This window comes from Lycorma delicatula, chromosome 7 (assembly GCF_047948215.1).
Source record: "Lycorma delicatula isolate Av1 chromosome 7, ASM4794821v1, whole genome shotgun sequence".
Classification (NCBI taxonomy): Eukaryota; Metazoa; Arthropoda; class Insecta; order Hemiptera; family Fulgoridae; genus Lycorma; species Lycorma delicatula.
Window position 1 is genome coordinate 135813205 of NC_134461.1, and position 25183 is coordinate 135838387.

Consider the following 25183-nt stretch of genomic DNA (forward strand, 5'->3'; position numbering starts at 1 on the left):
ACCCTTAGAACCACCCCTTATGATGAAATTTTCAACAGTTTGTAATGTTTTAATGGTACGTTTATAATGAATTAAAATCCCTTTACTGTTTATAATATAATTTATGATTTATTGCAACGTTTCAACCCTCAACCCCTTATGAAAAAAATTATAGATTTAAGTGTTTTGTAGTTCAAAATCATTTAGATGTGTAGAATAAATATTGTTCCATGTTCTGAAACAATTTATGACATGTAACAACAACATTGCAACCCTTAGAATTCACCGTAATTACAAAAAAAAGTTTTCAACAGCTTAAAATATTTTAATGGAGCATTTATAATGAATTATAAACTTTTTACAGTTGTTAATGTAATTTATAATTTATTGCAACGTTCCAAACCTTACAAACCAGCCTTGTAATTAAAATTAACAATCATATTTACTCAAAATTAAAAACTAAAATTATAAAATTAAGTAAATTTGAGTAAAGGAGAGATATAAAAATTTTATGTACATTATAATAGCATGTTTTATTATTGTAATTTTATGGATCATCACAAGAACTGTCGATATCCTCATATCATCCTCTTAGTCAATAATTGGAGGACAATTTTGACAACTGTCACCAGAGCATGTAGGGTTATAAAAAAGTATTTTCTACAAAAAAAAACTTCTGCAGCAAGTAGCGCTGCATCCTTTTCTGCAATTGCAAAACATCATTTGGAGCAGTTCTTCTGGTGCAGGCATTTTCCGCATTTTAATTGGTAGTAAAGAGCCTTCATTATTCATCCATCCGTGCTTTCATGAAACAAATTATAGTTATAAACTTTTGATTATTGCCTCAAATTGATAAATGAAGGACCATATTTATAATGCAATTGTTTGTTTTCAACTATAACACATCACTCAGTTTTTTATTGAAAAACTTCTTTGCCATAATCACAAAGCTGACAAGACAAACTACTTAAAGTCATAAAATGTGTTTTTAGATGCAATTTATTTCATTCATTAATGTACTAGGAAAGTATATTAATGAATATAGGTGTATCATCGATTTCCATTAAAAAAATGTATGATAGTTACTTATTTTGTAATATTTATAGTTTTATATTTACTTTTTTTAAATTTATAATGACTAATTAACACCCAAACAAATGAAGGTAAAAATGTTTAATCTATATTCAAAGGAATTTAGTAGTAATCATGTATAAAATTAATGTGAATCATAAATGCATTTCACATTTTTATCTTCTAAAATTGATGCTACTAATAGGCTAGCTGTAATTCTAAGAACACATAGTGTCAAAACATAAATTCAGCTGCCTAAATTTTTATCAGTCTTTTTTTATAATTATTTTTAATCATTAAAATTTTGTTTCTATTACAAAAGATGTTTCACTTTTTTTTAGTACATTTATTTAAAAATGTTCAACATTTCACATGGAAATGTTTAAATTATAAGATAAATGCAGCAAGCATAAGTACTAAAGTTATTAGTACTTATCTTAGAATAAGCAGGATGAAATTTACTGGGAGGACATAGATTCGAGAGTGATAACAAAGCAGAAGATCCCTTATGAAGGGATCTGCAAGCTACCAATACATTGGGAAATATGGTTTAACTTCTGGGAGACTATGTAGAAAAATAAACATGTTTCATACTTTTATGCTGTACTAATAAATGTTAAAAACAAAAGTCTGTTGTATATTTGACTCTAGAATTATAAGTTTCTTTAAATTTATACAACCTATTTCAACCAACGAAGAAAGTTCACTATCAATTTTAGCACACCATTATTCGATTTTTATAAATACCCTATCAATTCTCAAGTTATCATTATTTTTTTTTTTTAATGGAGGAAAGGATTTTAATAGAACTCATTTTAAAACTAAAGAATAGTTTTTAAAAACCTGTTTTCATTGCATATCCTGAATTGAGGGGGTTCAATGAATTTATTTATTTATAACTACTTGGAATAAATTTGTCACAAAATAAATTTAAACCAACATTTAAACATCCTTATTTGTACATTTTTAATAACAGCAAAATATCATTACCCAAAAGTAGTTGGAGGAAACGCTGGAGCTGAACTTTGAGAGCCTTGAGATGGTGAACCAAAGAGTGAAGTGCTACTGGTGTTGTCACCAAAGCCTGTTTGCTGATTCTGATTCTGATTCTGAGCTAGATTGCCAAATGACATTGTGTTCTGATTGGCAAGATTTTCAAAAGTCGTTGACTGTTGTGTACCAGCACCAAATGCTAAAAAAAAGTATAAATATACATTTTTTACTGAAATTAATTGTTTTAAGATTCAAATTATTACTCTGTAATCTTAAATTGTATTTTAAATTATAAAAACCACATAGTACAGAATATTGAGATAAGACAAATGTTACCTTAATTTTATCATGAAACTACTTTTGCGGGATCCTAAATCCTCAGTTATGATTGAAATATTTAATTAAACTGAAAATTAAAAATTAATATACTAAAATAATGAAAATTGCATATTATCTATTACATGAGTGCTGCTATCTGTTGCAGTTTTTACAACACTGCCTCCTTCAAACACTGTCTGATGGTTTATAAAACTGAAATTTTGTTTATATTTATATAGGTAATATTTTTCTAATATACTTAATATTATTTCACCTTGTTAATTTTTAATATTTCTAATTTGTGTTAATATCAGAAATGGGATGTTTATTATTTATAAGATGGTCTGCCATATTAGATAAACCTAATTTATTATAATTTTAAAATTTTATGCATTTATTGGAGTTTGATTTGCCAATTATTAGAACAAATAAAAACACTTTAATAAATTTTCCAAAAATTAGGAGTTTAATTTTATAAAACTGCATAGCCATTTCTCCTTTCTGTATTTCAATAATACTGATTGTTACTACTGAAGATGGTTCCATTACAACTGAAATGGCTATATAGTTTTATATAAAATAAAGTGCCAATTTTTGGAAAATTTATAAACGTGTTTTATTTATTAATTTAATAATATATTGTGTTATTTATTACTTGTAATTTCTATAACATTCAAGAAATCTAGTTTTAAAGGATCTACTTGTTTTTCCTACATGCGAGAGGTTATCTCTAAAGTAGACGGAAAACTTTATAAATACTTTCTATTTCTCTTAAACTACGAAGCTTATACTATTTCTCTATATAATCGCCACATGAATTAAGGCATTTATCATAGAGATACACCAGCTTCAATAAACCCTCATCGAATTCTTCTGCCGCCAGTCCACCCAACATGCACAAACCTTTCTGAAGCCTAAATTAAATGGTCATGAACAATGCGACCGATAACAGCTCTTGAAACATCAGGAAAAAGAAGGGCCTTTTGGATCTTTCCTGATTTCATCATCGACGTATTTCATTGATTATTGAGGGATTACCCGAATGTTCGTCATCCTGCACATCAATTCTGTTATTTCTAAACCTTTCACACCATTTTTGGAAGTTTCTTTCATTCATTACATTATCACCAAACACAGCAACCATTGCCTATGAATTTCAGCTGGCTTAATGTTTTGATGGTTTAAAAAACATATGACCCCCATGTATTTCACAGTCGGCGGCAACATCGATTTTCCTATTCATTTTATAGCGTAATAACTTACACACAATCAAAGATAGAATGCAACAACTTACAGACAACAATGCAGTGTGTATATTACTAGCGTGGCCATGAACGTCACAGGTTCGCCAACATTAAGGAGAGAAATTTCCCAGCAGTCTTTACTTTAGGGATATCCCTTGTAAATAGCATCAAAATCATTATATTAAACTTATAAATTTCACACAGATATTTTATTTTATTATTTTTGTTTTTTAAATATTTATTATGTTATTAGATTTGTATGCTGGTTTAAATATTTCTTTATTCTAAGTTTTAATGTTTCAGTGATATTAGTGTATAAATACTTTTAATGTACATTTTTTTGTTCTTTTGTGTCTTAATATGTATTGTTTGTAAGGAAGTTTGAAAATAGTAAAGTTTGTATTGTTTGTAAAGTAGTAATCATATCCATTTTCAACTGCTACATGTTTTATGAAGTTTATTTCATAATTTAACTTTCCTTTGTTATTATGTATGTATTTGACTACTTCAATCATATGCTTCAATCATATTTGTATGTGTTAATTTTATGAGACCAAGGGTGATTTGATATTTTTATGAATTTTTATATTATTAGATATAAGTTTTCTGTATCCTGTTGTTTTAATTTGGTTGTCCTAGTTTATTCTGATATTGACATCTAAATAACTTAACATTCTATTATCTATTTCTAATGTGAATTTAAAATTTTCATTATAGGAATTTAATCCATTTAATATAATTAGATTTCATTGTTTATTACAGGTTATATATAATGAGAATATCATAAACATACCACGTCCATATTAAAATCTTATTTGTATGAATAATGACAATTTACTCTCAAAATCTTGTAAATATATTTCTGATATAATTGCTGATAGTGGAAATCAGCTTAATATTAACAATTTAATATCTGTTACTAAATTCAAAATAGTTGTGTTTAATTTGATGACCAGACCAGATTTCTTATATCTTGTATTATTTATTAATACAAGATATATGTCATCAAATTAAAATTTGTTTTAATAAATAAAACAAATGTTTGCATGTGTTATTTTGACATCACAGATATTAGCACAACTTAAAAATAGCAATTCCCTTCTGGTACTGAGTAACACTTAGGGGCTACCACTCCACTATGTGTGAATGATTAAAAAACATTCCGCAAGTGATTTACTGTAATACATACGAAATTTAAACTATAGATTATTCTGCTAACATTATATTTATGTCAAAAAACAGTATTTGTCAATTTTTATGGTTAAAGTAGATTTCCTTATCTTTCTCTAATTTCTCAAATTATGTAACGTTCAAACCTAATGTACAGATTTTCTAGCTCTCTGGCCCTATTTACACGAATTTCTACTTGTCCGAGCAAAACTACGCTCTTATTAACAGAATATGTTTAAATGACTCATCCTTTTAATATACAAATTCCAATGACAAACCATCTGCCCGTTCTTAGTTCACTTTTGTTTAAACTACTCTTGTTTTAATCTGATAACAACTCTTGTTTCATCTAACAAAAAATCTAAGCAATTCATTGCTTAATCTGTTGTCTTTTAACACACAAAGAATACAAAAATGTAATAATATTTTCCAAAAACTACACAATTTTTTTTAACAAAACATTCACTGAATTAGTGTAGGAAACCTAGCTGTCAATTCTGCAAGGGGGAACTAACACAAAGGATTCAATGTGATGGCTGGCACTAAACACCTGCAGGCGAGAAATAAACATAAATGGAAATTATCCAAAAATAAATAAAAATAACTCTCATGAAAATTTGTCTTTATAATATGAACGGTGTATATTATAAATTCAGTACCAACATAATAAAACTTAAAATAATATTTTGTACTAATATGAGGTGCTACCCAAAAGTTCAGGGAATTTGAATTTCGCGCACGAACCATTGCTGGTACGACCTGCTGCCGCTAGATGTGGCTAACAGTACTCTTTGTGAATCAGTGTTCCAACAGCTGTGACGGTGAGAGGCTGCATTGTTGACTTTCGTGCGGTTGTGTAATGCTGTGTTTTACTGCTTCGGCGAAGTTCTAAATGGCAGATTTTAAAGAGCAAAGAACCTGCATCAAATTTTGCTTCATGCTTAAAAAAAACTGGTGCAGAAACCCATCGCGTGCTTGTGGAAGCATTTGGTGACAATGCTATGAGTAAAAGTAAAACTGTTTTGTGGTACAAACGAATCAAAATGGACGAATGACAGTTGATGACGATGAGCGTTCAGGAAGACCATCAACAAACGCAACACCGGAAAACATCACGAAAGTGTGAGAGGCTATTGTTGCATATTGTAGACAAACAATCCATGATGTTTGTGCAATCATAAAAATGTCATATGGGTCTGTGCAACGCATCTTGTCGGACAATTTGTACATGAGACGCATTGCTGCAAAATTCGTACCGAGACTGTTGAACAGTGACCAGAAACAAAATTGCGTAGCTGTCTATAGTGAATTGAAAAATTCAGCAAGAGATGACCCTAACTTCATCTCCAACATCATAACTGGTGATGAGACCATGGGTGTACGAGTATGACCTTGAAACTAAGCAGCAGTCGTCGCAGTGGAAGTCTCCAACTTCACCGCGGCCAAAAAAATCACGCCAAGTTCGCAGCAATGTAACATCCACGATGATTTTTTTTCGACATCAAAGGCATTATCCATAAGGAATTTGTTCCTCTTGGTCAATCTGTCAATTGGATGTTCTATTGTGAAGTTTTGAAGCGGTTACGTGAAAGCATTAGGCGCAAACGTTCAGATCTGTGTGTAACAACAGCTGGGTTCTGCACCATGACAATGCGCCCATGCACACATCACTAGCCGTTTGGTGGCTTCCAAAAAGATGGTAGTGATTTCCCACCCACCCTATTCGCCTGACCTTGCCCAGTGCAACTTTTTTCTCTTTCCAAAAATAAAATTTCAATTGAAAGGCCGTTGTTTTAACACAATTGAGGAGATTCAGTAGGAAACGCAGAACATGCTTCGAACGCTTACACCTGCAGACTCCAGGGATGCATGGAATTATGGGAAAAACACTGGGATCACTGTATCAATGCCCAAGGGGATTACTTTGAAGGAGACTGTGGAAATTATAAGTTATGGTAAGCTATTTTATTTTTATGGTAAAATTCCCTGAACCTTTGGGTAGCACCTCGTATATAAACAAGACTGCTGGTATGACAGACCTGAGTGACATATTCCTGCCAATTAAGAAGAAAGTGGTAGAAAATATAATGGAAGAAATCCAGGAAGCTAAAAGGAATCCTTTTTTTGAGGCTAAGAGGTTCATTTAACAATTGTTCTTCATAATGCCAATGACACTCCTAAAACAGATGTTGTTCCATGAGAAGTATTACTGGGTCAGAGTAGGAATTCATGGGGAAATGTAAGCACTTTGATGACTGTTCTCACACTTCAACCTGGGGCTGGTTCTGCAGATCAAAAAAAAATTGTAGTATAAACACTAACTGCCTTGGTGTAATACCTCAGTTGGGTGAAATATTCTATATCTTCATTTATTCTATATCTTAGATTCACCGGTTATATTTCTAATAAATAAAGGTCATTGTTCAGTTCATGGTTAAATAAAATTGTTAATATGTTGTAATGATATTACATATTTACTATTTAAATTTTATATTATATGAATATTACATTTTGATGAAGATATATGTTGATGAGAATGTATGATGACAAAATCCATGTAAATCTAGATTTAACAATACATTAATTATTAGAAAAATAAAAAATATAAAATATCAGCTGATAAAATAGACTAGATGGATATAAAAAATTTTATTTAATTTTACAGATGAATAAGAAGAATGAGGCAGTTTATATATATAAAATTAATAAGAAGAAAATGAGAAATGAATAAACATAACTGCCTATCAAAAAAATCAGTTTTTCCTTTGAAAGTGAAAATATTATTATACTGAAAGTGAAACTATAACAAACAATAACGAGAAAATAATAATTATCATTGATCTGTAATCATATTAAGCTGCATAGATGATCGTGTAATTAACAATATTACAATTACATATAACCTATAATGTATCTTAAACAGTAACGAACAAGAGTTGAATTATACATATCTCTTAAATAAATAATAGTATAATAATGACTTCATAAGTATTCAATTATACCATTATTTATATAAGTATTAAATCATTAATTTATTTAAATTAAACTTTTTGTAGTACCTATCTCCTCTGTCTGTAAATTTTAGCTAATCATATATTTTTTCAGCCACTCCACAAAGTACAAAATTAAAGAACATTCTTACCTTTACTTTTTTTTTTTTTATGCCTGAAAGCGCTATAATGAGCAAGGGTATGCATGTTCTTTAATTCTGTACTTTGTGGAGTGGCTGAAAAAATATTATATGATTTGCTAAAGTGTACTATATAAGTGTATTATGTGAGTATATATGTAGTATATAAGTTTAAATGTTACACTTAAACAAGTATTAATACTTGTATTAATTATACAAGTATTACATAAATAGTTTAAAACTGTATTAACATTCATTATTCACACAGTATTAATAATAATGTATATATTATTATGTAATGAATAGTAGTTATAAAGCTCATGGTTATCTTAACTTTGTTTTCCAAGCGTATTTTATATGTATATTTATAAATGAATATAATTGATAAAAATCAATGAGCTGAACATTTCATGGAGTGTTGTTTGTGTATCTATTGAGAATATGAATCCATTGGTGAATATATAACTTACACCAAAGATGAATTACTTTATCTAGAATCATATAGATATAGAATTTCTTCTAATGTTGTTCGTGGATCCAATGGGAAGATATAGTCCACTGGTGAGTACATAATTCACATCAATGACAAATTACATATACATATATTTCATATAAATTAATAAATAAATCTTGGGTAACCTTAATTTTTTTTTTTTTTTTTTTGTCCAGTCATTTGACTGGTTTGATGCAGCTCTCCAAGATTCCCTATCTAGTGCTAGTCGTTTCATTTCAGTATACCCTCTACATCCTACATCCCTAACAATTTGTTTTACATATTCCAAACGTGGCCTGCCTACACAATTTTTTCCTTCTACCTGTCCTTCCAATATTAAAGCGACTATTCCAGGATGCCTTAGTATGTGGCCTATAAGTCTGTCTCTTCTTTTAACTATATTTTTCCAAATGTTTCTTTCTTCATCTATTTGCCGCAATACCTCTTCATTTGTCACTTTATCCACATCTGATTTTTAACATTCTCCTATAGCACCGCATTTCAAAAGCTTCTAATCTTTTCTTCTCAGATACTCCGATTGTCCAAGTTTCACTTCCACATAAAGCGACACTCCAAACATATACTTTCAAAAAAATTTTTCCTGACATTTAAATTAATTTTTGATGTAAACAAATTATATTTCTTACTGAAGGCTCGTTTCGCTTGTGCTATTCGGCATTTTATATCGCTCCTGCTTTGTCCATCTTTAGTAATTCTACTTCCCAAATAACAAAATTCCTCTACCTCCATAATCTTTTCTCCTCCGATTTTCACATTCAGTGGTCCATCTTTGTTATTTCTACTACATTTCATTACTTTTGTTTTGTTCTTCTTTATTTTCATGCGATAGTTCTTGCGTAGGACTTCATCTATGCCATTCATTGTTTCTTCTAAATCCTTTTTACTCTCGGCTAGAATTACTATATCATCAGCAAATCGTAGCATCTTTATCTTTTCACCTTGTACTACTCAGAATCTAAATTGTTCTTTAACATCATTAACTGCTAGTTCCATGTAAAGATTAAAAAGTAACGAAGATAGGGAACATCCTTGTCAGACTCCCTTTCTTATTACGGCTTCTTTCTTATGTTCTTCAATTATTACTGTTGCTGTTTGGTTCCTGTACATGTTAGCAATTGTTCTTCTATCTCTGTATTTGAACCCTAATTTTTTTAAAATGCTGAACATTTTATTACAGTCTACGTTATCCTATATTATGCCTTTTCTAGGTCTAAAAACGCCAAGTATGTTGGTTTGTTTTTCTTTAATCTTCCTTCTACTATTAATCTGAGGCCTAAAATTGCTTCCCTTGTGTCTATACTTTTCCTGAAACCAAATTGGTCTTCTCCTAACACTTCTTCCACTCTCCTCTCAATTCTTCTGTATAGAATTCTAATTAAGTTTTTTGATGCATGACTAGTTAAACTAATTGTTCTGTATTCTTCACATTTATCTGCCCCTGCTTTCTTTGGTATCATGACTATATCACTTTTTTTGAGGTCTGACGGAAATTCCCGTTTTTCATAAACATTATACACCAGTTTGTATAATCTATCAATCACTTCCTCACCTGCACTGCGCAGTAATTCTACAGGTATTCCGTCTATTCCAGAAGCCTTTCTGCCATTTAAATCTTTTAATGCTCTCTTAAATTCAGATCTCAGTATTGTTTCTCCCATTACATCCTCCTCAACTTCCTCTTCTTCCTCTATAACACCATTTTCTAATTCATTTCCTCCGTATAACTCTTCAATATATTCCACCCATCTATCGACTTTACCTTTCGTATTATATATTGGTGTACCATCTTTGTTTAACACATCATTAGATTTTAATTTATGTACCCCAAAATTTTCCTTAACTTTCCTGTATGCTCCGTCTATTTTACCAATGTTCATTTCTCTTTCCACTTCTGAACACTTTTCTTTAATCACTCTTCTTTCGCCAGTTTGCACTTCCTGTTTATAGCATTTCTTAATTGCTGATAGTTCCTTTTACTTTCTTCATCACTAGCATTCTTATATTTTCTACGTTCATCCATCAGCTGCAATATATCGTCTGAAACCCAAGGTTTTCTACCAGTTCTCTTTATTCCGCCTAAGTTTGCTTCTGCTGATTTAAGAATTTCCTTTTTAACATTCTCCCATTCTTCTTCTACATTTTCTATCTTATCTTTTTTACTCAGACCTCTTGCGATGTCCTCCTCAAAAATCTTCTTTACCTCCTCTTCCTCAAGCTTCTCTAAATTCCACCGATTCATCTGACACCTTTTCTTCAGGTTTTTAAACCCCAATCTACATTTCATTATCACCAAATTATGGTCGCTGTCAATGTCTGCTCCAGGGTAAGTTTTGCAGTCAACGAGTTGATTTCTAAATCTTTGCTTAACCATGATATAATCTATCTGATACCTTGCAGTATCGCCTGGCTTAACCAAGATATAATCTATCTGATACCTTGCAGTATCGCCTGGCTTTTTCCAAGTGTATTTTCTTCTATTATGATTTTTAAATTGGGTGTTGGCAATTACTAAATTATACTTCGTGCAAAACTCTATAAGTCGGTTCCCTCTTTCATTACTTTTGCCCAGCCCATATTCACCCACTATATTTCCTTCCTTGCCTTTTCCAATGCTTGCATTCCAATCTCCAACTATTATTAAATTTTCATCTCCTTTTACGTGTTTAATTGCTTCATCAATCGCGTCGTATACACACTCTACCTCATCATCATCATGGGCGCTTGTAGGCATATAGACGTTAACAATCGTTGTCGGTTTAGGTTTTGATTTTATCCTTATTACAATGATTCTATCGCTATGCATTTTGAAATACTCTACTCTCTTTCCTATCTTCTTGTTCATTATGAAACCTACTCCTGCCTGCCCATTATTTGAAGCTGAGTTAATTATTCTAAAATCACCTGACCAAAAGTCGCCTTCCTCTTCCCACCGAACCTCACTAATTCCTACTACATCGACATTTACCCTATCAATTTCCCTTTCTAAATTTTCTAGCCTACCAACCTTTTTTAAACTTCTAACATTCCATGCTCCGACTCGTAGAATATTATTTTTTAGTTTTCTGGTGACCCCTTCCTTAGTAGTCCCCACCTGGAGATCCGAACGGGAGACTAGTTTACCTCCGAAATATTTTACCAAGGAAGGTGCCTCCATCATTGCTATATGAAAATGCAGAGAGCCACATTTTCTTGGAAAAGAAGCAGCTGTAGTTTTCCATTGCTTTCAGCTGCGCAGTACTCAGAGGACTGAGTGATGTTGATATGGCCGTTAAAGTCATTCTGACTCACGCCCCTAATAACTACTGAAAGAGCTGCTGCCCTCTTTCAGGAATCATTCCTTAGTCTGGCTCTCAACAGATACCTCTCCGATATGGTTGCACCTTCGGTCCAGCTACTCTGTATCCCTGAGCACTCAAGCCCCCTCACCAACGGCAAGGTCTCATGAGTAACCTTAATAATAAATCACTAAATAAAACTTATAATGTATATGTTGCATGTATGTGCATTATATGTTGTATAATTAAATCAATCATTAAATATTTGTACAGGCATAATTTGTGCATAAGTTTTCTTAATTGACCATTAACAGTACGTAAATCAACAACGACCCTTACTATGTGTCAGAACCAGGATAAACCTGGGCAACTACTCCATTGTTTCTTATGCATGGGTGAAAAATTTTTGTACGTGATTAACATTACGTCTCCAACACAAAGGTTGAAAGAAGGAAAACGCCATTTACTGCGTTGCTGAAAATAATTTAAATAATCCTTAGACCATCATCTCCAAATAGGTTACACAAATTTTTGTAGTTGCCAGCAGCCTAAGTGGGTAATTTCAATTTTTTCGACATCCAATGTGAAAGTGTCCTGGTGACAAGAGTTCTGGATCTCTGTGGTCTGTGGAAATAGCGAAAATAGGACTGGAATTGAGACAGTCTTCAACTTGGATTAAAACCGTATATAATTACTCAAAATTAAGGACTGTTTATCCTATTATGCAACACGTGTAATATTTGATGGTCTTGATTGTGCTCTTCCATAAACCACTAAAATGGGGAGAAGAGGGAGAAATGAATGATCAGGTTATACCTTGTATAAATGAGAATATTTGAATGTCTTAACTTTAGTTTCTCTGAATTTAAAAGTCGAAGTAAATTATAAAGGTTATTTTTTGCACAACATAAGTTGGAACTGTTATCAGAAAAGACTTGCGTAGGGATAGCCCTACATGATATAAATCTTTTAAAGCCAGCGATGAAAGACTGAGGTCAGATTAGAAACTAATTCTAAGTAAATAGCTTTGGTAGGAGACAAATCAAATAAAGAGCGCGATATAAGATTTAATCAAGGTTTTAGATCTCGGCCTGCCACGACGAAATATAATTGGACAGCTGTAGCCTACTATGCAAGCACAGAATGCTGGGAAGAAATTACTCTAGAAGGTGGTAGCCGACCAAGCTGTTGAACCTGGGTTTTTGCATTAAATCGACAGCATGTCAAACATTTACGAATGATTGACATAATGATTCTCTTACGGTTTATTATTCAATATTTTTGACATAGGAATGATGAGTTAATTGAACACCAAAATGCAAAAGACACAAATGCTCAGCATTAATCATCAGTTTTGGATGTAAAATAAGAGGATGTTTAATATGGTAATGCAATATAGAGTGTTGTAATCTGCCTCCTACACAAAGTAAGCCTAAATTATCCGAAAATGGATCAAGTTATATAAGTTTGCTTTGATTAGAAAAAAATTGTATTATTTTTAAGATCAATTTCATTATAAAAATGCATGTATTGTGATTGTTGTATAAAAAAGTTAAGAATATGATTTAGTTCTTTTGTATTTAGGGAACCGATGAATCGTTCAGAATTATTTGATTTAACATTGTGTGTCGTGAAGAAATCTAAAACAAAAACTAAAAGTGTGAATTAAAGTATGTAGAGATGAAAAACTTTCTGTGTAATCAAATACAAATAATGTTGAAATAGTTAAATCACAACTAACATTGTGATTTTCTGGCTAATGGCATGAAGATTGTAAAAGCCAACAAGGACCTTGCCACCAAAGTGACGTATTAAGTAATTTATTTGCAGTACAACCTGTAGACAATAAGTCAGCTGGATTTTCAGAAGATTTGATGTAGTGCCAATTAGCATTTGAAGCATTTCGCTGACCTCAGAAATTATATTACTGACAAGTAGTTTCCAATAACACTTAGATGGTTGTCCATGAATCCAGTATATTACTATTGTAGAATCGGTATATAAGTGTATTTCATCGAAATGTACATTTAAAGCAGTGATTATTACCTTCAATAACAAACGATTACGAAGTAAACAACCATAAAGTTCAAGTCTTGGTAATGTAATTTGTTTTAAAGGAGCAATTTTTATTTACAACAAAGCAGATTAGATGAGATTGTATGGTTAGTGAATAGAGTTCATATATAGATGCAACAGCCATAGTCCTTTATGGATGTGTCGGAAAATCCATATATTTGAATTGGATTAACCTTACTACCATTGTTAGGTTTTATGATCCGACTTATTTTAACTAACTCGTTTAAATGCAACTGATTTTACAAATTGACCCGTTGTGACTGTGTCGGGTAATATTTCGTCCCAATTAATTTAAAGTTGCCACAATAATTGTATGAAATATTTATGGGAAAATACAATAGTACCAATAAGTCCTAAAGGATCAAGTGCACCTGCTATTATAGAAAAAAATGTTTATTTTAATGTGAATTTTACAATCATTAGAATGAGTAATTTGGATAAGTAGTGTGTCTGTAATGTTATTCCACTGAATTCCTGTTTTCCACTGTTATTCTGTTTCTGGTTTAATGGAATGGAAGAACTGCAATCAGAAGAAGAAATGATGCAATTATTTGAGAACCATTTATGGAGTGAAAAACCATAATGTTGTAATATATAAATTTTCAGTTGAATAACTTCATTTAAGTTACCTGAACCTGTAATGTCTTCAACATAAAAATCATTTTGAATGGCCTTACATGCTAGTGGAAAATCATTTTCATTTTCATTTGCTATCTGAACTGAACATCTTGTGGCTAAGTATGGTGCACAAGCGGTCCCGTAAGCTACAGTTCAGTCCTACAAGTAACAGCAATAGTATACAAGCTTGGTGGATGTATGTTTTCAGTGCTCCGTGTTTTTTTGTAAAATTTAGTAGTAAATAGTGAGTTTCCTTTTTGTTTTTGTAGGAAAAGTTATAGTGTATGAATTATTAAAATAGGATCATTAATTTCTAAATTATTTAGCATTTTAATAACTGAAGTGAGTGGCCATGTGGCTAAGTAGGAAACGTGTTGCCCAACTTTTTTTGTTCTGTTAGCTATCCTTAGGAAGCATGAACGGTGTTTACTTAAGCGAATTAATATAATTTTTATTTTCAAACTATTAATTTTTAAGGCGTTTTTTTAACAATTTCCAATCAGCCACGTGTTGACCAAATCTTGTGTTTACGGCCAAATTGTGGCAAACTTTGTAGTGTTCTAGAGCAGGCTTAGACGAGTACGTTGATATAACGTCTGTGTCAAAACTCTTTAATTTTAAGCCTTTTTTTGACCAATTTCCGGTCCACCACGTGTTTACGCACTACATAAGTAGTAGTTCTACTTTTTATGTATTTTTAGGTGTTTTTATGAGTTTTTACCTCATTATTTTTGTTCTTAGTTGTCAGCACCAGCTTGTCTGTTAACGTCATTTGACAGTTAATCTTAAATTGTCAAGTAGTAGGTTTTTGTTGCTCCTGCGACCAAAAAATTTTTCTATTGTCCATTCGGGTCGAAAAGGGTCTCCGGGGCCAGTTTTGTGTTTCTGGGGCCTTTGAACGACACAAATACAGAGTGTTCAAGAATCTTGTTTACAAGAAAAGTTTCGGTATGCAACTGAACAGGAATGACAGAAGAGGCAGTCTTAAGCCTCGTAAGAGTATTTTGAGGTCTCCCACCACCGGAAAAGGTGGGGAAATAACGAAGCGCCTAAACTTACAGGTTGGCTCTTCGAAGTCCGGAAAAGGTTTCAGGTTTAAAAACACCCTGAAAAATTAAGATTCGGAAATTATGAAAATTATGGAGTTGGTGGCAACGGATAAGGAAGAAAACTCCCTCATAAATAAGCCGAGAGCGACATGATTAAGTTGCCTAAGAAGATGGGCTCCCTTGACCGGAAGGTCATCCTTAGGTTGGAATGGGTTGGGGAGAATGATGGAGAGACTGATACAGTGGACAAGGTGGCCCGTTACGTGATCAGCATGTTACAGCATGTTGACCGCAGTAACAAGAAAGAATTAGGCCTTGCTGAACTACAGGCGATGATGAAAAACCTGAAAAGTCTGGCCAGACAAACAGGTGAGCGTGTGATGGCCATTGATGCGACCACCCAGACTACGTCCAACAAGAAACGAGGTAAAAAATCTCTTCAATAAGGGTGTTGGTAGTGAGGATGAAGGTGGTGACCACTCTTCCCGCAAATACTTATTGGTTCACCCGTGTGGCTGTACCTTCTGGCCTAACGGTGGATGGTGGATCTATTCATGTTGTAGATTTGGCCACAAACAGAAAGAGTGGAGCTGTGAGGTCATTTGGGGCATTTAAGGTGCTCAGGCAGCTCAAAGCTGAGAACAAACTGAAGACAGTGATCCAGACCTGTGGTGATTCTTGGGGAGGGAGTAGAGGTGGCGGAAAAGCGAGCATATGTCATAGTTGTGGAATCATCCAAGCGGGAAGAGGCAGCAATGCGGGATTTCTACCTTGCATTGCAGAAAATCAATGCCACCCCACAACCTTCCTTGTGTGTCAGTGTGCCGGGTAACATGCAGGATAAGAGCTTAAGGAAGGTTGCTGAGTACGTGGCAAGGCAAGTGGAATTTAAGTAAGAACAGTCGGTACTGCTGCTAGGGATGTGGTGAATTCTGCAGAAAAAGTTAAAGGGGAGAAGAAAGCAACCACCAAGCTAAGGGAGGTCATAACAAAAAAATCCCAACGTGAAGGTGGTGGAAGGTGGAAGGAGGGAGTGCCAAGTAGCGCTCATGATAAAGGATCTTGATGAGCTAGTTATAGAAGAGGAGGTGATATTGCTACAGCTGCAGATGTCGAGTGGGGCAGTCAAGGTCTCCTCTTTGTAAAGATCATTTGGGAGCACTAAGACAGACCATAGAGGCTCCTCTATGTAAACTGATGGAATCAACTTCATTTGATTAAATTTTCTGCTTCTTGTTCTTCATTATTCCATGAAAAGGGGAAAAAAATGTGGACCATTACATTGTTCAGTATATGAAAATTGTACTGAACAACTATTTGCCAATGTGTGGCTGAAAACTATTCAGGGTAGCTGTTTGTTGCAGAGAACTACTAATTGTTACAAATATACATATTAAAACACTACACAATTGTAGTCTTGACTTCAAAGTTATAAAAACTGGAAAAAATGTTTGAAAAATCAAATATATAACTTTCTTTATATAAGAATAAAAATATCCTACCAGAAGTTGGTGAAGCACTTCCAAACACCTTACCAGGACTGCCAAAAGTTGGTGAACCACCAAATGTTGGGGCACCACCAAATGATGGAGCTGTGCCAAATGCAGGTGGAGATGAACCAAATCCTCCTAAAAACAAATATGTAACTTCTTAAATCATTTTTATCTAACAATTACTAGTTAGAAAAGGGAAAATAAAATGTCTAAGTAATAGATGAAGAAGATAATAAAAGAGATTGAGAGTATTTTAACCCTTCGTGGGTGGAAACCCATATATAGGTTACCTGTACTTACGTTGGAGGGCAGAAACCCATATATGAGTCTCTAAATGTGACCAATTATTTGTCTTCACGTAGTTAGATACAAATTCCAAGAGATGGCAAGAGATGTTCTTTCAATCACTTTGGGGTGAGAAATCCTGATATACATGATTGGAAACCATTTTACTTCATCAGATGAGTTCAATGCATGCATGAGTTCAATGCGTATGTAAGACGCAGGCATTTTTTTCCCGTGTTTTTTGGTCATTTTTATGTAATTTGTTTACAAATTGTTCCTTCCAAAACTTCATTTTTGGCTTGTTTCATTTGAATTCAAACAAAATTTTTGAGACAAAAATTTAGAAGGAAATGAATAAAAATATTTATATTATAATAAAGCCATATTATACTATTATTCCCTGCCTAGGTGCACAACTTCTTCAAAATTTCCGTTTTTATATTCCCATCAACGTTACTACTTTTATTTTTATTATTATTCAGTGTCTTTTACATGAAAATAACTCAATGTAAAACATAAATAAAATCATCACCTACAGTTTGCAAATTCCAGCGCGCTCAGCAAGTTTGTTTGATTTTCACCTAAGCTTTTTCTTATAAGATAATTTAACAGTGTTCCTTAACAAGATTGGTGGCAGAATTCAGCAAAAAAACAATGTATATGTTGTTTTTATGCATGAATGCATGTTTTAAATTACTTTAAATAATTTTTGCATGAACCATTTTTTTTTTGAAAATGTCTTCCACCTACAGCCATAAAACATCGCCACATACGAAGGATTAATACACTTCTACATGAAAAAGAGAGATTAAAACAATATGATAGAGTTACTGTTTAAAGGAAGAAACAATAATTTGGACAAAAATTCAAGAAACACTGAAAAGAGAGAAAAATCAGGTAAAGTGAATGAAGTGACCAGAGAGATGTGGCTAAAGCTGCTTCAGAATTGGGAAAGCAGTAATTATATATATATATTATTAATTTAGTAAAATTAATTCTTCCTTTATTGTTGTTCATATCTTCCTGTGTATTAATTATATTAAAGACTAAATGTAAAACTCAGCACAATCTACCACAGTACAGAAAATCTAATAATATTTCTTACCTTATTATTACTTCTTATTTTTACATCAAAAGCGCTTTCGGGAATTTTCCCTCATCAACAGTTGATAAAAAATTAAAAACTTTAAAACAGTTATTTTTATGTCAATTTCAAACAGTTATTTATTTTTTTTAAACAGTTTATGGAAGATATTCTGCCAATGGTTAACTAGAAAATGAGTTTGATATCGCAGTTTCCTTGTCATACCCTGGTAACTGATGAATCATGCTTCATAAGAAATGGAATAGTAAATTTTTTAACAACCATATTTGGGCGGATGAAAACCCACATAACACTGTGATATATATTTCCACATAGCAATAATGGAGGCGCCTTCCTTGGTAAAATATTCCGGAGGTAAAATAGTCCCCCGTTCGGATCTCCGGGTGGGGACTACTAAGGAAGGGGTCACCAGAAAATTAAAAAATAACATTCTACGAGTTGGAGCGTGGAATGTTAGAAGCTTGAAAAAGGTTGGTAGGCTAGAGAATTTAAAAAGGGAAATGGGTAGGACAAATGTGGATATAGTAGGAATTAGTGAGGTTCGGTGGGAAGAGGAAGGCGACTTTTGGTCAGGTGATTTTAGAGTAATTAACTCAGCGTCAAATAATGGGCAGGCAGGAGTAGGTTTCGTGATGAACAAGAAGATAGGGAGGAGAGTGGAGTATTTCAAAACGCATAGCGATAGAATCATTGTAATAAGGATAAAATCAAAACCTAAACCGACAACGATTGTTAACGTCTATATGCCTACAAGCGCCCATGATGATGATGAGGTAGAGTGTGTATACGAAGAGATTGATGAAGCAATTAAACACGTAAAAGGAGATGAAAATTTAATAATAATTGGAGATTGGAATGCAAGCATTGGAAAAGGCAAGGAAGGAAATATAGTGGGTGAATACGGGCTGGGCAAAAGGAATGAAAGAGGGGACCGACTTATAGAGTTTTGCACGAAGTATAATTTAGTAATTGCCAACACCCAATTTAAAAATCATAACAGAAGAATATACACTTGGAAAAAGCCAGGCGATACTGCAAGGTATCAGATAGATTATATCATGGTTAAGCAAAGATTTAGAAATCAACTCGTTGACTGCAAAACTTACCCTGGAGCAGACATTGATAGCGACCATAATTTGGTGATAATGAAATGTAGATTGGGGTTTAAAAACCTGAAAAAAAGGTGTCAGATGAATCGGTGGAATTTAGAGAAGCTTGAGGAAGAGGAGGTAAAGAAGATTTTTGAGGAGGACATCGCAAGAGGTCTGAGTAAAAAAGATAAGGTAGAAAATGTAGAAGAAGAATGGGAGAATGTTAAAAAGGAAATTCTTAAATCAGCAGAAGCAAACTTAGGCGGAATAAAGAGAACCGGTAGAAAACCTTGGGTTTCAGACGATATATTGCAGCTGATGGATGAACGTAGAAAATATAAGAATGCTAGTGATGAAGAAAGTAAAAGGAACTATAGGAAATTAAGAAATGCTATAAACAGGAAGTGCAAACTGGTGAAAGAAGAGTGGATTAAAGAAAAGTGTTCAGAAGTGGAAAGAGAAATGAACATTGGTAAAATAGACGGAGCATACAGGAAAGTTAAGGAAAATTTTGGGGTACATAAATTAAAATCTAATAATGTGTTAAACAAAGATGGTCACCAATATATAATACGAAAGGTAAAGTCGATAGATGGGTGGAATATATTGAAGAGTTATACGGAGGAAATGAATTAGAAAATGGTGTTACAGAGGAAGAAGAGGAAGTTGAGGAGGATGAAATGGGAGAAACAATACTGAGATCTGAATTTAAGAGAGCATTAAAAGATTTAAATGGCAGAAAGGCTCCTGGAATAGACGGAATACCTGTAGAATTACTGCGCAGTGCAGGTAAGGAAGCGATTGATAGATTATACAAACTGGTGTGTAATATTTATGAAAATGGGGAATTTCCATCAGACTTCAAAAAAAGTGTTATAGTAATGATACCAAAGAAAGCAGGGGCAGATAAATGTGAAGAATACAGAACAATTAGTTTAACTAGTCATGCATCAAAAATCTTAACTAGAATTTTATACAGAAGAATTGAGAGGAGAGTGGAAGAAGTGTTAGGAGAAGACCAATTTGGTTTCAGGAAAAGTATAGGGACAAGGGAAGCAATTTTAGGCCTCAGATTAATAGTAGAAGGAAGATTAAAGAAAAACAAACCAACATACTTGGCGTTTATAGACCTAGAAAAGGCTTTCGATAACGTAGACTGGAATAAAATGTTCAGCATTTTAAAAAAATTAGGGTTCAAATACAGAGATAGAAGAACAATTGCTAACATGTACAGGAACCAAACAGCAACAATAACAATTGAAGAACATAAGAAAGAAGCCGTAATAAGAAAGGGAGTCCGACAAGGATGTTCCCTATCTCCGTTACTTTTTAATCTTTACATGGAACTAGCAGTTAATGATGTTAAAGAACAATTTAGATTCGGAGTAACAGTACAAGGTGAAAAGATAAAGATGCTACGATTTGCTGATGATATAGTAATTCTAGCCGAGAGTAAAAAGGATTTAGAAGAAACAATGAACGGCATAGATGAAGTCCTACGCAAGAACTATCGCATGAAAATAAACAAGAACAAAACAAAAGTAATGAAATGTAGTAGAAAAAACAAAGATGGACCGCTGAATGTGAAAATAGGAGGAGAAAAGATTAAGGAGGTAGAAGAATTTTGTTATTTGGGAAGTAAAATTACTAAAGATGGACGAAGCAGGAGCGATATAAAATGCCGAATAGCACAAGCTAAACGAGCCTTCAGTAAGAAATATAATTTGTTTACATCAAAAATTAATTTAAATGTCAGGAAAAGATTTTTGAAAGTGTATGTTTGGAGTGTCGCTTTATATGGAAGTGAAACTTGGACAATTGGAGTATCTGAGAAGAAAAGATTAGAAGCTTTTGAAATGTGGTGCTATAGGAGAATGTTAAAAATCAGATGGGTGGATAAAGTGACAAATGAAGAGGTATTGCGGCAAATAGATGAAGAAAGAAGCATTTGGAAAAATATAGTTAAAAGAAGAGACAGACTTATAGGCCACATACTAAGGCATCCTGGAATAGTCGCTTTAATATTGGAAGGACAGGTAGAAGGGAAAAATTGTGTAGGCAGGCCACGTTTGGAGTATGTAAAACAAATTGTTGGGGATGTAGGATGTAGAGGGTATACTGAAATGAAACGACTAGCACTAGATAGGGAATCTTGGAGAGCTGCATCAAACCAGTCAAATGACTGAAGACAAAAAAAAAAAAATATATTTCCAGCATACGTTTTCAATAAATGTATGGTGATAATTTGACCGGGCCATTTTTCTTACCATGGAGGCTTACAGGAGTGTACTTAAACTTTTTAAAAACAAACCTGCCCATCCTCTTGGAAGATATTTCTTTGAAAATAGGTTAGAGATGTGGTTCATACACGACAGGGCACCTCCTCATTCTTCTAATAATAGAAAGCATCATTTAAATACATATGGTAGACAATGGATTGGTCAAAACAGACCAGTGAAATGGTCACCACTATCTCCTGACCTCAAGCCATCAAACCTTTTTCTATGGGATTGGATGAAGTCAACTGTTTATTCAAAATGGATTAACACATAAGAGGAACTAAGGAATCAGCATAACGGAAGCTCCGGAAACTATTAAGAATAAAACTAATGTTATGAAACCTGTTAGAAAATGGAATGTAGTGAACAGAAGGGGGCCACTTCCAGTAACTTTGAAGATAATTTAATAACGCCTTCACTAATTTTATGTAATTTTTCTGCTGTTTTGAAAGTTAAATTACATTTTATGTTAAAGCTGTTTCAACCTACTGACAAAATTAGTTATTTGATGCTGTTAAAAATTTTTTTCACAATTCAGTCAGTTTTGTTTTTTAATAAAGTTATATTTCAATATCATGTATTCAATTTTTTCTTAGGTAATTTATATGAATCTTTTCAGAATTAAATTTTCTACATTTGTATTTGAAAAAAAAATACAACTTAACCATTTAACAGTTTTCTTATGTTAAAACCAAAAACATGTTATTTTTTAATCCCAAATTTTTTGATTTACATTAGATATCTTTAAACCTAATGGCAGCCCTGGAACCCATTTTTTAAACTATTTTCAGATAAAAAATGATAAACTACTAAATTTGCCATTTAATTTACCTTACCAGAATTTTAGGAGGTCTTCATTTCCCTGGGGGAACCAAAATCCGGACTAAATCTGTTGCTACTTGTAACTAGTTTACAAAAGCATTTTCAGGCCTATGTTTATATTGCTATCACATATATGTGATAGCCTAATTTAATATCAGCAGACAACAATGGTAGCAGCTCAGATGTTAGCTGGAGCACAGTACATATACGTGCTGGTACAAGCATCACTCCTGCCGCACAGTTTCTCCCACCATAACGGTGCTGCAGCCCCATCACTCACAGGCTCCAATAAAAGTGAATTTTTAATTCATCATCGACCACCTGGAGAAGACAAAGAAGAAGAAGAGGATGGAAGAAAACAGAAGAAGTTCTCTGGCCACCTCAACGGGACCTCCTGATGGATGCCAACAACCCTGCTGGAGCAACAGACCTGGCTGGCCCGCTGAGGAAGCTGCTGTACGCAGACGCTACCTTTCCGCTCCAGCTCGCCAGGCTTCAATTGCCCTGGCTGGCGGACTCAGCAGCAGGAGCCAGCCCAGCGTGGGATTGCTCTGGAAGAATCACCTCAGCTGTGTCGACAAAGGACGACCGACGCGGACCCAACACTACAGGGCTCTGGGGGCCACCACTGCCACGCTGCAGTGGAGACCCGCTTGCCACTGATGGGAAGCCCGGTCTGATTTCAATGGACAAGCCACAACTCCCCGACTTCACTGGAGACCAGCTTCCAGACCCAACAGCTCTTCTCAGAGCTAACACAAAAAACGGCCCTTTTCAGGGCTACCACAAGGTTATAAATTACAAGCCGTTAAAGCCATTGAACGACAACAGCCCTTCTCAGGGCTACCATAAGGTTATTAATTGCAACAATCCATCGAAGCCAATCAACAACAACAGCCCTTCTCAGGGTTACTACAAGGTTATTAAGTGCCACGTACTGTCAAAGCCATTTGGCGACAATATGAACATTTTTCCTATTTTTAGTTATAAAATCAGCTCCCAAGAGATTGCCATATAGATCTGAATCATCATATACATATAAAATTATATGTTCATATAGCTATGCTCATGTGAAGAATATTGTGAAAAGAGAAGACCGCCATATGATTGGAAAAATGATAACAATGATACTTAATACAAATACAGTAGTGTGTAAATTAATTAAAACAGCGATGTTATTAAATAAAAAATTACTTCATTAAAAAAAAAAAATCGTATCTGTACAATTTGTGAATATTGAGTAATTAATATGCCCTCTAAAGGAGGACATCGTTTTCTTAAGTAAATGATATTGCATCGATTCAACAAGTGTACTACACATTTTTTTTTTCATCATCAAACCATAATGATATTATTGCTTTAATGAGATCAATTTTTGCGATACAATTTTTAGTTTTTTTTTTTACTACTGCCCAAACATATTCAATTGGATTTAAGTATTTGCCTAGCCATGGGAGCACTTTACTCTCGTTTTTTGAAAAATCTTTCCACTTTTTTGGCAGTATGGCATGGTGTCAAATCTCATTGGAACACTCCATCATCTTGTGGAAATTTGTTTTGAAGTTGTGTCACAACTCTTTACTTCAGAATCTTCATATATATCCACCACACCTCTTTTATAATTTGGGTAGATAAAACTTATCTAAAGAAAGATAAAAACAGCATACAAAACGGGTATCCCCCTGCTTGAAGTAAATAATCTATTAGGAAGGGGATATAACAGTTTAATTTTCTCAATTGAATATTTTTACAAAAGGATTTTTTTATACATTTAAAATTCAAAACATTAGTTATCATTAATATAAATGAAGTTTCTGATTCATTATTGATGAAGTAAATTTCCCAAGTAAAACTACTGTTTTATTATTTATATTTTAAAAACAATCTTTCTAATAAATTAATTTTGTAACTAGGATACAGTCAATTTCTCTGTTCTTCTACGTTTATAGTGAGCTAAGTGCTCCTTTATTTTACTTTAAATTTTTTTCAATTTGTACTATAGATCCTAATTTCAATTTTTGTCTTTATAAATAAATTTGTAATGGCCCACTCTCTCAATGGGAAAAGTATCAACTTTATTAACTTTCATGTTTCTAAGCAACTGAAGCCAGCCAAACACTACATCCTTCATCACTCTCTCTTGAAACAAACACCATTTTTGAACTTTATTTTCACACATAACATCACAAATATCAAAACAGATTTCAGTGGTTTAAGGTAATTCTGCTTTCTATACTGTTGAAAACGATTCTAAGAAACAAGATAATGTAAAAAATTTTGAATAATTCCATGAAGAATTCATTTAAAAAGATTGTTATCTTGTGTAATTAATGAAAACATCTTTGTATTAGTATTTTCATTAACATGAAATCTATAATTATCTAGAATATACCTGTTTTATTTTGAAAAGATGGAGGTCCAAATCCAGTCTGGCTAATAGTCTGGCCACCAGTACTAAATGAACCTCCAGGACTGGTACCTGTATTTGACCTAGTTCCAAATATACCACCACCTGATCCTATAAAAAATAAAAGGATCATTAAACTAAATCATTCTCGCTCAAAACATCAGTATTCTTTATAAGATATTCCAAGTGAATAATAATGTCATATATAATTTCAACATCAGACTGTCAAACCATCAAAATTCATCTCCCACAAAGCCATCATAA

At 33.2% G+C, this 25183-nt stretch overlaps 1 protein-coding gene across 4 annotated transcripts in view; it reads right to left on the reverse strand.

Moving 5' to 3' along the window:
- LOC142327260 (uncharacterized) overlaps positions 1-25183 on the reverse strand; it is a 170309-nt gene that overhangs the window by 10116 nt on the left and 135010 nt on the right. For 3 of the 4 annotated variants that reach the window (XM_075370117.1, XM_075370120.1, XM_075370118.1), the window contains 3 exons: positions 24905-25030; positions 16940-17065; positions 2041-2242 (listed from right to left, as the gene is read on the reverse strand). In XM_075370117.1, coding sequence (XP_075226232.1) covers positions 2041-2242; positions 16940-17065; positions 24905-25030 — 454 coding nt within the window. The remainder of the gene's footprint in view (positions 1-2040; positions 2243-16939; positions 17066-24904; positions 25031-25183) is intronic. The other variant, XM_075370119.1, reaches the window with a different exon arrangement.